At 43.8% G+C, this 14,103-nt stretch overlaps 1 protein-coding gene across 3 annotated transcripts; it reads left to right on the top strand.

Annotated features, from left to right (window-relative positions):
• The first annotated feature begins 411 nt into the window (after window positions 1-411).
• On the top strand, window positions 412-13,740 carry LOC112235626 (erythropoietin-like). 3 transcript variants are annotated; one of them, XM_024404104.2, is made up of 6 exons: window positions 599-1,036; window positions 2,989-3,072; window positions 10,009-10,139; window positions 10,321-10,407; window positions 10,573-10,737; window positions 11,805-13,740. In XM_024404104.2, exons 3-6 carry the CDS (start codon window positions 10,029-10,031, stop codon window positions 11,958-11,960), a joined length of 519 nt encoding a protein of 172 aa, XP_024259872.1. In that variant the 5' UTR covers window positions 599-1,036; window positions 2,989-3,072; window positions 10,009-10,028; the 3' UTR covers window positions 11,961-13,740. The 3 variants fall into 3 exon arrangements, with proteins under 3 accessions (XP_024259871.1, XP_024259872.1, XP_024259870.1); XM_024404103.2 differs by lacking the exons at window positions 599-1,036; window positions 2,989-3,072 and adding an exon at window positions 412-565; XM_024404102.2 differs by lacking the exon at window positions 2,989-3,072.
• Window positions 13,741-14,103: the final 363 nt, after the last annotated feature.

The following is a 14,103-nucleotide window of genomic DNA, read 5'->3' as shown; positions in this document are numbered from 1 at the left end:
AGGCTATTACTTTTGTGACGCTCTGGTCTGTGAGCGCACCATGGCACACCGGCACTTCTGGTACACTTGCATACCAGGATTACAAAGGATGCCACTGTGTCCAATGAATAAAAAATAAAAAAATGAATATTTGATCCGTTGTTTAAAATGTAATTTCTGTAGAAATTGTAGTCAGCCAAGTGGAAAGCGTGTACAGGGGATTATTCATAGATAATGGGTGAATGGGAAGTCCCTCCTTGCCTTTTTTGAGACATGATTTAGGCTACATTTGGGGACTATTGTTTGAAAACATGGATATTATTTGGATAACAATCAAATAAAAAAAATGGACCCATAACAGCGGAAGTCGTTCAGATAGTCATCACAGGACAATGCAACTTTATTTTCATTGTCATCAATAACAAAAATCTAACGGATCAGTTGTAGAAACAACTACCGGATAAGTGCAATCAAATCCAGCGACAAATCCATAAAAGAGCTTCGGTTGCAATTAATGGTGTATATAGACGAAACAGCGAGGATCCTGTGAGGGACTATGCGGATTCCGATATGGAGTTACCACCCAGTGAGTAACTAGTAATGCTTTAGTTTTATTCTCCTGGGGTTGAATATTTTCACGGTTTGGCAATGGACGACCTGAGTTGATGGTTGAATGCTCTTGTCTGTGTTGGTGCGTAAAGAGTGTTTGCGCATCCCTATCGGCTGTATCGTCTTTTCGCATTGCGGATGGGAGGTAAATACACGTTTTAGCAGGTTGCCAAAATCAGTGATGCAAACAAAGCCTGATATATCCTTGCTCCGATGAGGAGCCGGAGGCTACTGCATTTGGCTCTGACTGGGAGGTGCACGCAGCACTAAACTCTCCACATGCAGCGTCTGGAGAATGCGGACAAGTGCTCTGGGCATGGTTGGGATTAAATGGATGGATGTCCTTTGCAATACCTGTTGAGGAGTGTGTGAACATATATTATCATTTCGCGCGATGTGTTTAAACGATGCCGCACTGCTTTGCAAATGTTCCACAATTCAAGTAGAGGTAAGACCGTTTTATAATTACTTGGTATATTATAACCTAAACAAGATATTATATCCACATTTTCGGAAAAATAATTAGCTATGTAGCCCAAGTAATGTGTAAGTGTTTTGTGAGCATTTCGATGTCCACATGATGTGAGCAGTGAGCTAGTGGAAGTTAATTAGAGTAAAAGTAGTTTATTTTCACACAGAGGTTTTGACACAGCGAAGAGCTCAACTGAGCTAGTTTACACGCGTAAAGTCTCCGAATTATTAGCCTAATGAGGCGAAGCATGGAGGAGCTTTATCCCCGCGGTTCCAGCTCAGTGGAAAGAATTACGCACGGGTCTCCCTGAGCCACACACGTTTCAGTATTGGATTTGAAGCTGCAGCTTGGTACAATTACCATGTTGCACTTGATTGGGGATCACTAAGAAAACGAATTCCAATACATATTTAAATAATGAAGCATTTGATTATTACATTGTCTTAACCTTAGAGTACCATTTGACTTCCAGCATTTTAAGTAATAGCTTCTTCAATATACTGTACAGTACCAGTCAAAACTTGACACACCTACTCATTCCAGGGTTTCCCTTTATTTTTCCTATGTTCTACATTGTAGAATAATAGTGAAGACATCAAAACTATGAAATAACACGGAATCATGTAGTAACCAAAAAAGTGTTAAACAAATCAAATTATATTTTATATTTGAGATTCTTCAAAGTAGCCACCCATTTCCTTGATGACAGTTTTGCACACTCTTGGCATTCTCTCAACCAGCTTCACCTGGAATGCTTTTCCAACTGTCTTGAAGGAGTTCACACATATTCTGAGCACTTGTTGGCTGCTTTTCCTTCACTCTGCAGTCCAAATCATCCCAAACCATCTCAATTGGGTTGAGGTCGGGTGATTGTGGAGGCCAGGTCATGTGATGCAGCACTCCATCACTCTCTTTCTTGGTCAAATAGCCCTTACACAGTGTAGAAAATAGTTAAAAAAATAAAGATAAACTATTGAATGAGTAGGTGTGCCCAAACTTTTGACTGGTAATATAAGTGACAAAAATAACATTGTCCAACTCATTGGGTATCTCACCGAACCTCATAGGCTATGCCATGTCTTGAAATATGCAGATAAGCAGATAAAAAGTACATTTACATTGTAAAACTTCTGACAGCCAGCATTCTATCTCAGCACATGACTTTTGGACTTTATAGCACTCGAAGAAGGCATTCATTATTGAGTCATTGTTAGTTTTACACTTAAAACACGACTCTGATAGGGTGCTGTAGAATTTGTGAAATTTGCCAATTGTATGATGCGTTCTATATGTGAGTTTATACTGGATTAAAAATGTTGCTAACTGTAATTTTGTTCCAATAGTTTAGAAATAGATTTTAAGAGGTATAAAAACTTTGGGAGCCACGCCATTCCAAAGATGGTTTATTCTACCTGTAAGGAGTATGCTGAGATTCTTCCATTTAGATCTGCTTTCATGTTGTTGAGTAACAGGATTAGGCTACCTTTATAGATTTGTTGTTTGTTGTCACTTATCAAGCATCCTAATTTCATATTTTTTTGTGGTCCACTTAAGGGATTACTGGAGCTCATACGTTATTATTTTTCTTTTTCCTTTTTCCTGAGATTTTTGAGTATTATGCCAATATTTTTAACAAGGGGGCATTTAAGTTTTCAATATTAGTCAGGTGTATCAGGAGATCGTCATGAATATAAACTAAAATAAGTTAAGTTTGTATTAATTTTTACCAATACCGATACCTGTTACATTTGGGTCCTGTCTAATTATTTCTGCATGCGGTTCAATTGCCAGTGCAAACAGGAGGGGAGAGGGAGGACATCCCTGTCTCATGGCCCTTTCTAAAGCAATTTTATTAGATAAATATATTATTTGTGTATTTTTTGCTTTAGGATATTTATATAATATTTTTATGAATTTTATTATTTCAGATGGAAAGTTGAACGCTTCCAAAGTTTTGAATAGAAAAGACCCACTCAAGATGATCAAAAGCCTCATGGTTAACAAATTCATATGTGAGTACGTTTTTACCCTTCACCATACCATGAGTACCAACCAACTCAGTAGCCTTATGGTTACCGTTTCCTCTCTGAGATTGGAAGGTTGAGCTGATGGATTGGGGGTAAGGCCCTGCCCTGCGATATACTGATGTCCTGTCCAGGGGGTGTGCTTGTACATCAAGATGCCTCACGCTAACAGGAGAGTTAGGCTCCTGTCCTATGTGCCGTTCTTGCTCTGACAAGGCTATTTACTTACCATGGATAAGGAAATGGATGTGTTTCCTGTTAGTTAACTAGTTAACATGACTCTGCAATGTTGAGGCAGCGAGGAAGTCAGGCTTCTAGTTAATGCTGATTCATGTTAGAATGCGATGACTTTACATTTCTCAAAGGATCATTTAGCAGAAAATTGATTTCCTCAGAGGAAGTTCAGGATTCCACCCTTTGACATTGCATTACATTGGGATTCCTCACAGGAAATTATGTCATATCAGTGTGACCTGCTTGCTGATTACTCAAAACTTTTCACATTCATTTACAAGTTAAAAAAAAACAATTTCAGTAATTTTGCAGATGCTCTTATCCAGAGTGACTTACAGTTAGTGCATTCATCTTAGACTAAGAGTCTAAGAGAAAAGGCTGCCAGTGTAGTTTGTCATTATACATCATTTCTCTGTCACTCTTCCCAATTGGATTGAAGTGCTGAGTTCGCCTTGAGAATAAACCAAGGTCATGTAGAAGTCATTTGAATGATTAAACGTCAAGCCTTGATTGGATTTGTAATAAAAGTCCTCTCATAAGAGAGCATCAGTGACAGCTAGGTGACCTTTGGGAGAATAATCTGCCACACTCTAAGTCTGGTGCTTGCCAAGGTGCATAATCAGTGCACATCACAGAACTAGACCATAGAAAGGCAAAGAATAGAAGTCAAATCTTGGCATTTGGTGCTTTTGCCACTGGTCCTGTTACCTTTACGTTTGTCCAACTTCCGAGACTCAGAGTCCCGGTGCTCAGCTCGTGGCTGGCAGACATGCAGCGTAGACTATTGGTCAGTATTGCAGAGTCACCCAGTGAGGGAGTCTGAGAGTGAGTGAGTAAGTGAGTGCACACACTCTCCTTCACCTTCACACATAAGGCCCTGGCAAAGGTCACTCTGTCAACTTGTTGTACAGAGTGATGGAAGGGTGTGGTATTTAGACATGCCGCCCTAAATGAGGTCAGTTATGCTGCTTTCACCCACAACCTCTCAGAATGGAGGTGTAAGGTTATAGTGCCATTAAAACTTTACTTTGTCCTGTCATTACATTGTGTCACTACTCCCTAAGTACCTGGAAGGGGTTAAACATATGTGTATACTGCATAAGTTTAGCTGTATACTTCACACACACAGACACCCTCGTATGAGTGTGCACACACACACACACTCGCACACACACACACACACACGCACGCACGCACGCACGCACGCACGCACGCACGCACACACACACACACACACACACACACACACACACACACACACACACACACACACACACACACACACACACACACACACACACCTGCTGCTGGCATAAATGCTTATCAGTCCAAAAACACGTTCACGTCCGCACATCAATGTTCTAGAACAGGGGTCTTCAACCATTTCTTGCCCAGGGACCCCCACCCAGGGAACCCAATCATATGTCAGCAAAAGTTTGTCATTATTTTGACCTACCCACATTTGAATTGGAATTGGAAGGGGAAGTGGACTCAGAGCTGCGTAGCTATGTCACAATGGATCGCAGGACTATCGTCTCTGTGGCTTTGGACATTGGACTGAATAAAGGTTTAGTTTCTCATCTCCACAGGGCCGGTGTGAAGTTCCAGTAGGTGGTGAGGGGGTGGATGGAGTCAAATGGAGAGCTGACGCAGATAAGCCAGTGCTTATAGCTGGCTCAATTCTAGCACAGTGGGACAACATAGACCGACAATATAAAGAGGTTCTTTGAGAAGCCCCCAGGGTTGGTAGCCTACGAGGCGGACGTTGTCTGGTGCTGTACACCCAAACACAACCTACATGTCAGGGTGAAGCATCCTACATGTCAGGGTGAAGCATCCTACGTGTCAGGGTGAAGCATCCTACGTGTCAGGGTGAAGCATCCTACGTGTCAGGGTGAAGCATCCTACGTGTCAGGTGAAGCATCCTACATGTCAGGGTGAAGCATCCTACGTGTCAGTCCTACGTGTCAGGGTGAAGCATCCTACGTGTCAGTGTGAAGCATCCTACGTGTCAGGGTGAAACATCCTACGTGTCAGGGTGAAGCATCCTACGTGTCAGGGTGAAACATCCTACGTGTCAGGGTGAAGCATCCTACGTGTCAGGGTGAAGCATCCTACGTGTCAGGGTGAAACATCCTACGTGTCAGGGTGAAACATCCTACGTGTCAGGGTGAAACATCCTACGTGTCAGGTTGCAAGAGGGGGTAAAATTGTTACCTCTGTGAATCCCGGTCTCTTAATTTAAAGGGGCTCCAGCCGTCCCACAGCCAAAATGGAGTAAATATGAATCAATAAAAAAACATCATCTGGTGGAACGCAGGTCACTTATACTCACTCATTGTTCAAAACAGATATCTTGCTTGATAAGCCAACTCTTTATGTATAAACTGCCTAAACTCAAATAATTGGCTAAAATTGGGCTAAAAACCACAACAAAATGGTTCCTGGGAAACAGCAGCGGAGGCTTCCAGTGTCTGACCTGGCATGAGGCAGCCTTGGAGGGCTGTCTGTAATCCGTAGCATCTCACTGCGTCACACAGTCAGGCTGCAGTGAAAGAGCTCATTCAACGGGATGCCCAAATGACCTGCAGCAGTGTGGAACAACTCCATAGAGCTGTCAGTGTAACCCATAGGGGTTACCACTATTAATATGGAACAGTTTGCACTAGGAGAAGTGCCCTGCAGACTGAATGTATGGAAAGGCCTGCTGAGCCCATTTTTACCAGGCTGTCACTAGAAATACCACATGTCTCTCACACTAAGAACACGCATGACCCCATTATGCGTGACGTTCAGTAATACATAGACCGCAGATTTACACAAAAGCACTGCTATGTGCTGTGTACAGTAGCATGGTTCTGCCCCATGGTGCTGCCCGATTGACATGGACCCTCATGGAATGCGAGCCACTCCGTGTGTGTCCAGGGCCACATCTGATCTCATGTTCTGGATGACGGAGGCCCAACAGGCGAGACCCATTGCCTTGCTTGCAAGTCAGGTGTACCAAGTAACTCCCAATTCAAAGCGTTATTCTTCTACAGTGTGAATTAAATTGACTGAACGGAACAGTAGTAGTTTGTCTGGAGAAGCAAGCTGTGGAGAGCATAGAACAGTGTCCAGTCTGTGGCACAGCATTACGGCCAGAGCAGGAAAGAACAGTTCAGATGTCAAAGGATTCGGCTGACTGAGGACTAACCTGTGTGACTGGTTCGTGTGTTCTTCATAGGTTCAGAGATTCAGAGGGGTTCGCAAAGGACTAGGAGATGGGCTCAGAATGTGGGGCACGGAGATGGAGGAAGGGATGCTACAGACGATGGGAGACAGGGAAAATGACTTGACTTGGGATAAAGGGATGTGGACAGAATTATGAGAGACGAATCGAGCCATAGTGGGCTGGGTAGAGAGAGGATGATACTCACATGCATAGGCCGGCATAGCTGGCATTTATTTCATGATAATGTAGTTTAAACAGTAGAGGTACGTGGGTAAAATCACTGGGGAAGCCAAGCCAGGAAAAAAAGCCATATTGCAAGATACATGTTGTGATAATTACGTTGTTTGTTCTATAACCTGCTAGTTCATATGCCTCGCGACTGTGATATATATAGGCCTAAGGCCTAGACAATACGAATACACAGTGGCAGAATCAATTCAACCACACCTTTGTTTCATCACAAAACCAGAGAGCAACCTCTGTCATGCATGTAACATGACCTACAGCATGGTCAAGCAAGTTAATGTTTCCCGACATTTCCGGACCACTAAACAGCTACTGATTTAGAACCACGGAGATTTACCGCAAGTCGCAACGAAAACAGGAACTGCCTCCACTATTCCGGCACCATTTCAACTTCAACATTTCAACATCATCAAATCACCAATGCTTAGTCTAATACAGTGACAACTAAAATATATATGAAAAAGATTTAGTCCAATCAACATAAACTAAATATAATCTGGCTGTCCATGGGTCTGATTTGTGTTTGTGTGTGTGTGCGTTTGTGCAAGTAGAAAAAAACATGTTGACTCACCCTACTTGCAGAGAAACGCCAATGACATCATCATGTTGATGAAATAGTCTATTACTCTGTAAAAGTATACACTTTTATTTTTAGTTGTCCTAGGCTACCTGGCTAAAATGCTTGCTCGCTAGCCTAACTTCCTTTCATGGGCAACATTAGCTTCTCCCATTCTTCTCTGCAGATCTTCTCAAGCTCTGTCAGGTTGGATGGAGAGCGTCGCTGCACAGCTATTTTCAGGTCTCATTAGAGATGTTTGATCGGGTTCAACTCTGGGCTCTGGCTGGTCCAATCAAGGACATTCAGAGACTGGTCCTGAAGCCACTCCTGCATTGTCTTGGCTTAGGGTCGTTGTCCTGTTGGAAGGTGAACCTTCGTCCCAGTCTGAGGTCCTGAGCGCTCTGGAGCAGGTTTTCATCAAGGATCTCTCTGTACTTTCTTCGTTCATCTTTCCCTCGATCCTGACTAGTCTCCCAGTCCCTGCCGCTGAAAAACATCCCCACAGTATGATGCTGCCACCACATGCTTCACCATAGGATGGTACCAGGTTTCCTCCATACGTGACGCTTGGCATTCAGGCTAAAGAGTTCAATCTTGGTTTCATCAGACCAGAGAATATTGTTTCTCATGGTCTGAGAGTCTTTAGGTGCCTTTTGGCAAACTCTAAGTGGGCTGTCATGTGCCTTTTACTGAAGAGTGGCTTGCGTCTGGCCACTCTACCATAAAGGCCTGATTGGTGGAGTGCTGCGGAGATGGTTGTCCTTCTGGAAGGTTCTCTCATCTCCCCAGAGGAATTCTGGAGCTCTGTAAGAGTGGCCATTGGGTTCTTGGTCACCTCCCTGACCAAGGCCCTTCTCCCCCGATTGCTCAGTTTGGCCGGGCGGCCAGCTCTAGGAAGGGTCTTGGTGGTTCCAAACTTCTTCCATTTAAGAATGAAGGAGGCCACTGTGTTCTTGGGGACCTTCAATGCTGCAGACAGTTTTTGCTACCCTTCCCCAGATCTGTGCCTCGACACAATCCTATCTCGAAGCTCTACGGACAATTCCTTGAACCTCATGGCTTGGTTTTTGTTCTGACACGCACTGTCAACTGTGGGATCTTATATAGACAGGTGTGTGCCTTTCCAAATAATGTCCAATCAACTGAATTTATCACAGGTGGATTTCAATCAAGTTGTATAAACATCTCAAGGATGATCAATGGAAACACGATGCACCTGAGCTGAATTTCGATTCTCATAGCAAAGGGTCTGAATACTTATGGAAATAGGGTATTTCTGTTTTTTATTTTTTTTAAATTTGCAAAAACGTCTAAAAACATGTTTTCGCTTGGTCAGTATGGTGTGTTGTGTATAGATTGATGGGGGGAAAAAATATTTAATACATTTTAGAATAAGGCTGTAACGTAACAAAATGTGGAAAAAGTCAAGGGATCTGAATACTTTCCGAATGCACTGTACATCTAGCTACATATTGAACGTCCATCCTCTCAGTCCAGGGGCACAATGTTCATACATTCCTATTCATGAATTCATATTTATGGTTGGGTCAGAATCACCGTTATAATCCTTGGCCAGTACGGAGATCTGAGTAAAACCACAAGTCCAAATCCCTATCTCCTTCCATGGCTAATTTAGGAAATGGACAATTTTAGCTAGCTAGCTAGCCACCGTTTCGCTCACTTGGATGATTTTTCCGGTGAGATACATTCAGCCTCTTGCGAATTGAAGGAAAATCATGAAAACACAGAGACAAAAGATACATTGTTTTACATGTTTTTGTATTTCTTTCTTGGTCCATTTTTTTGGGGAAGCCTGGCTTCCCTTGGCATCCCTGAATACACGCCACTGAGTTTAAATGCCAAGTCACGGCCTCCCGAGTGGCACTGCTCTTGAGGCGTCAGTAGAGACCCGGATTTGATCCCAGGCTGTGTCACAGCCAGCTGTGACTGGGAGACCCATGAGGCGGTGCACAATTGGCCCAGCATCGTCTGGGTTGGGGGAGGGTTTGGCCAGACGGGATTTCCTTGTCCCATCACGGTCTAGCGACTCCTTGTGGCAGGCCGGGTGCCTGCAAGCTGAATTCGGTCGCCAGCTAGACGGTGTTTCCTCCGACACATTGGTGTGGCTGGCTTCCGGGAAAAGCGAGCAGTGTTTCCAGAAGCAGCTTGGCAGGGTTGTGTTTCAGAGGATGCATGGCTCTCGACCTTCGCCTCTCCAGAGTCCGTAGGGGAGTTGCAGCGACGGGACAACAGTGTAAACACCAATTGGATATAACAAAAATGGGGAGAAAAATGGGTAAAAGTTAAAAATAAAAAAATAAAAATAGAAAATGCCTAGCTACAGCTATTAATTATATACATAAAGAAAGAAAAGGTGTCATTCTTTGCACCAGCACAAGTAGTTGGAGCTCCTTGTGTTAAGGATACGACATCCCGAGTCCCGCTTGTGGCCAATACTTGTGTTACGCTACATATTGTTTATAATTGGTTATGGGTGGTAATGGTAGGGAGTGTTGAGAGTGTGTTTGCTGAAGCCCCTGTGTGTGTGTGTGTGTGTGTGTGTGTGTGTGTGTGTGTGTGTGTGTGTGTGTGTGTGTGTGTGTGTGTGTGTGTGTGTGTGTGTGTGTGTGTGTGTGTGTGTGTGTGTGTGTGTGTGTGTGTGTGTGTGCAGGACTCTTTGCCTTTCTGCTGATGCTGTTGGAGTGGACCAAACCAGGGCTATCTAACCCCCTGCGTCCGATCTGTGACCTGCGGGTCCTAAAACACTTCATTGAAGAGGCCAGAGATGCTGAGGCAGCCATGGTGAGACATTACACACCACATGCACGTCTGGTCTTGATGGACATGAGCTGGTGCTATTTACAGAGATAGTCAGAGTAATTGTCACATTTGATCTCACATTTCTCCATCCGTCTTCTAATCTATCCATGTTTCCTTGCCCCGTTTCTCTTCTCCATCCACCCCCCTCTGATCCCTCTCTCAGCTGGCATGTAAAGAAGGACATGGTCTTGCAGAGCCCGTCACTGTTCCCCAAACCAAAGTAGACTTCAACGTCTGGGAGAGGAAAACTGTGAGTAACAACAGTCTCACCCTCTCTCTCTCTCTCTCTCTCTCTAAGAATCAATCCTGTTATCCCGTTGTAGAGTCATAGAAAGAGAGTTTGGCCATTGAGGTTTCAACCTAAATCACATGGCTCTGGTCAACTGGTGAACTATGTCTGTGTGTGATTCTGTAGGCACTGGAGCAAGCTCAGGAGGTTCAGTCTGGCCTGTGGCTGTTAAACCAGGCCATCGGCTCGCTACGAACGTCCGTCACCAACACAGCGCTGCACAGCCACATAGACAACAGCCTCAGAAACATCTTCAGCATCGGACAGGTGCTGCGCAGCCTCAACATCCAGGTGAGCTAGGTCACAGAGGTCAGGGTTCAAAGGGCAAAAGTCAATGGCAGAGTGAGGTTGTGGCATGAGGACGGAGTGGAGAATATTGAGGTAAAATAACTGTCAGGCAAACAGGTGAACATGTAATCAATCAGTGCTGTAATTCCCACCATTTCATTGTAGTTATTATTGAATGACTTATCGATGTTGCTATTGGAGACAAGAATTGGAATGTTCGCTATCTTTAGTTCACTTAGGGCCCTGTCCAGGCAGATGCATTCCTACAGACACGCAAGGTTTAATCTGAATAACTCAGTTACTACTATTCCCACACTGTAGAGCTTGCTAGTGGAGGGAAGGGGGAAGAGGGGAAGGGGGGCTGTATGGTTGTGTCATACCGGACTGTAAAAAACTGTCATGTCTGAGAAATTCGAAGAAATCCCTGGGGCTGGTTCTTAGATAGTAGCAGAAATTCCAACAACCACAATCGCTTCCACCAGTGAGGTCACTGACAGGCAGGCAGAGTTCACTGGGTACACGCCAAGGCCATGGAAAGACAAACGGAGCTCCAGTCACTCCATCTGTACATTCAGGCTCAAGGGCCACTGAGAGGTTTCTTAGTAGAGACATCAAACAAACATCGCCCAAGGCTTGTACCCTGGTGAAATAGACCTACTGCTGATATGCACTATCAGGGTTAGGTAGTAATGGCTTACACGTAACAGGGATTAAGAAGTAACTATAAAAATTATGGTAATCAGACCCCTGGATCGTCTGGATCTTTGTGTCAAATTACATTTTGGATTAGTCAACTCATCTCCAGCCTGTTCACTTCCCAAGTACTAGGACATGGGTATTCAACTCTTACCCTACGAGGTCCAGGGCCTGCTTTTTTTCTGTTGTACCCGATAATGACTTACACCCACCTGGTATCCCAAGTCTAAATCAGTGCCCGATTAAAGGGGAACAATTTTTGAAAAAGCAGTGGAACTTGCCTCGAGGTCCAGAGTTGAGTTTGAGGGCACTAGGATAACATGAAGATTTCTCTTGGATCCTTCACATCGCTGTGTTTTTCTTCTTCCTGTCAGGAGTACACCCCTCCAGCAGGGGGCGTGGCTGGAGGTGAGGAGACATGGCGGGTGTCGTCTGCTTCAGAGCTCCTCCAGGTCCACGTTAACTTCCTGCGAGGCAAGGTGCACCTCTTGCTGTCCAACGCACCCATCTGCCACCAGGGTAGCAGCTGATTGGGGCTCTCCAAGGCAGGGCTGAACTGATTGGAGCTCCCTCTGGCAGGGGGGGCAGGCTCTTACACTATTGACCCTGCTTGTTGCCAGGTAGAAGTCTAAAAGAGGAGAGTGTGTGGACCAGATCCTCTCAGGAGAGAATGAAGCTATGTGGACAGAATAGTTCCTATTGGACCTTTAAAAGAACAAGAGCAGGTAGCACCTTGTGAATATTGACATGAGGGAGGAATGTGGTGAAGAAGTCAACCACGAATGGGGCCCATATAATGCACCGCTCTACGGCTCTTCTGTACTGTGTGTGTGTGTGTGTGTGTGTGTGTGTGTGTGTGTGTGTGTGTGTGTGTGTGTGTGTGTGTGTGTGTGTGTGTGTGTGTGTGTGTGTGTGTGTGTGTGTGTGTGTGTGTGTGTGTGTGCTTGCCTGTGTGTTTTAGCATGGACTGTGAGTTCTCACCGCCAAGCACTGGACAACCCATGTGGATTGCACCTGATGACACCTTGTTGGAGTTGTTCTGCACTGTACCTGACTGTCAGCATTGACAGCCTGTCAAAGTCCAGGAAGAGGAGGCCTAGCCTATACCGCAAACTCTTCAAACTTCACCGCCCACCTCATTCTTAACACACAACACTTTTCCAACTGCTGTTTATTAGTGTCCTTAAATAAATTGTATATTGCTCTTTGTAATGACTTATTTATAGTTCTACATTTAAGCTCGACTCACTGTCATGGCGAAAGTATTCTGAGAGATATACTGTAACTATGAACTAGAGGCCGCCATTGGGCTCCAACGGTTAATCATAATCACTATATAACGCCACTGAACCATGTTGTAAAGATATTTGTATACGTCAATATCCAACTGTTCACTCCGGTCTGTTACCCTTCATAGAATAAATTATCTGTGTGTTTGTATGTACTGTATGTATGTGCGAGAAAATATCTGTGTGAATGACAGTTTTATGCAACTCTTATAACCCTATTTGAACGGACTAGAGGTGGGAGAGACAGAAGCGGAGGTTCAGTCGGGTTGAAGGAGGAAACGATTGAGAGGAAGGGCTTACGTGAGAACTCTGAAGCTATGCTCTGATTATCAGTGTGTCTGGCTTATGCAGGCCAGTGCTCAACTAGAGCTTTGACGCAGATAGCAAGACTGCCAGGACAAATATTGATTGGTTCTTATGATGAACATCCTGCATGCCTGTTTTGTCTCTCTTATACCTTCCTTCAACCAGCAGCCAATCAACCCGAATCCTGGGAACCTTTGGAGTCGCTGACGTGGTGGATGCTTTCACTTTTGGGATTAGAGTAGTTCTCCTGGGTAGTTTTGCTTCTCGTTTGAACGTTTTACAGTCACAGTGCAGATGTTTGTACATGTTTTTGTCCTGTTTGTATCAGTTGTTTTGCCCCCTCTATCATAGTGCAATTTGGTTTTTAAATACAAAATATCATTCTTTAATTTAAAAAAGGATGGACGAAAAAAAAGGCAAGAGGAAGTTTGTTTGTCTGTGTGATAATTGCATCACTTTTGTTGTCCTGTCCCCTGGAGATATATCTGTGGTTTGGAAAGAAAGCCATGGGTAACCATTTATTCGGATAGTCCATTTGTAGATGCTCTACAGACTACAAGTAACATTTCAACTAACTATCTACTAACCCTAGCTCTAACCCTAAACTTAACCATTACCCGTATTCTAAACCTAACCTAAGCAAGCAGTTTCTTATCAACATATAAACTGAGTGTAAAAAAAAAAAGAAAAGAATAACTTCTTAATATGCAGGTAGCCTAGTGGTTAGAGCGTTGGACTACTAACCAAAAGGTTGCAAGATCAAATCCTGAGCTGACAAGGTAAAAAATCAGTTGTTCTGCTCCTGAACAGGGCAGTTGATCATCTGTTCCTAGACAGTCATTGAAAATAAGAATTTGTTCTTAACTGACTTGCCTCGTGAAATAAAGGTAAAAAATATATATTGAGTAGTGTAAGTAGTGCACGAAAGAAGCATTTTAATGCCACCTAGTGGAGATTCACTGTTACTAACTGCAAAAAATGACTGGATGATTGTCAGTTTTACACTTAATGTTTCATGGAAAAAAACTTCTGTACTTTTCTTATTTTATTACACATGTACAATAAATACTGTATATAC

This window comes from Oncorhynchus tshawytscha, linkage group LG09 (assembly GCF_018296145.1).
Source record: "Oncorhynchus tshawytscha isolate Ot180627B linkage group LG09, Otsh_v2.0, whole genome shotgun sequence".
Lineage (NCBI taxonomy): Eukaryota > Metazoa > Chordata > Actinopteri > Salmoniformes > Salmonidae > Oncorhynchus > Oncorhynchus tshawytscha.
This window is presented reverse-complemented; position numbering and strand designations above follow the sequence as displayed.

Bases quoted from the DNA above. Each gene is read 5' to 3' on its own strand.
- LOC112235626 (XM_024404102.2), top strand. From the start codon at position 1,015: ATGTTCCACAATTCAAGTAGAG. The intron at 1,037-10,008 runs GTAAGACCGTTT...GTGTGTGTGCAG, and splicing joins GTTCCACAATTCAAGTAGAG to GACTCTTTGCCTTTCTGCTG. The intron at 10,738-11,804 runs GTGAGCTAGGTC...TCTTCCTGTCAG, and splicing joins TGCGCAGCCTCAACATCCAG to GAGTACACCCCTCCAGCAGG.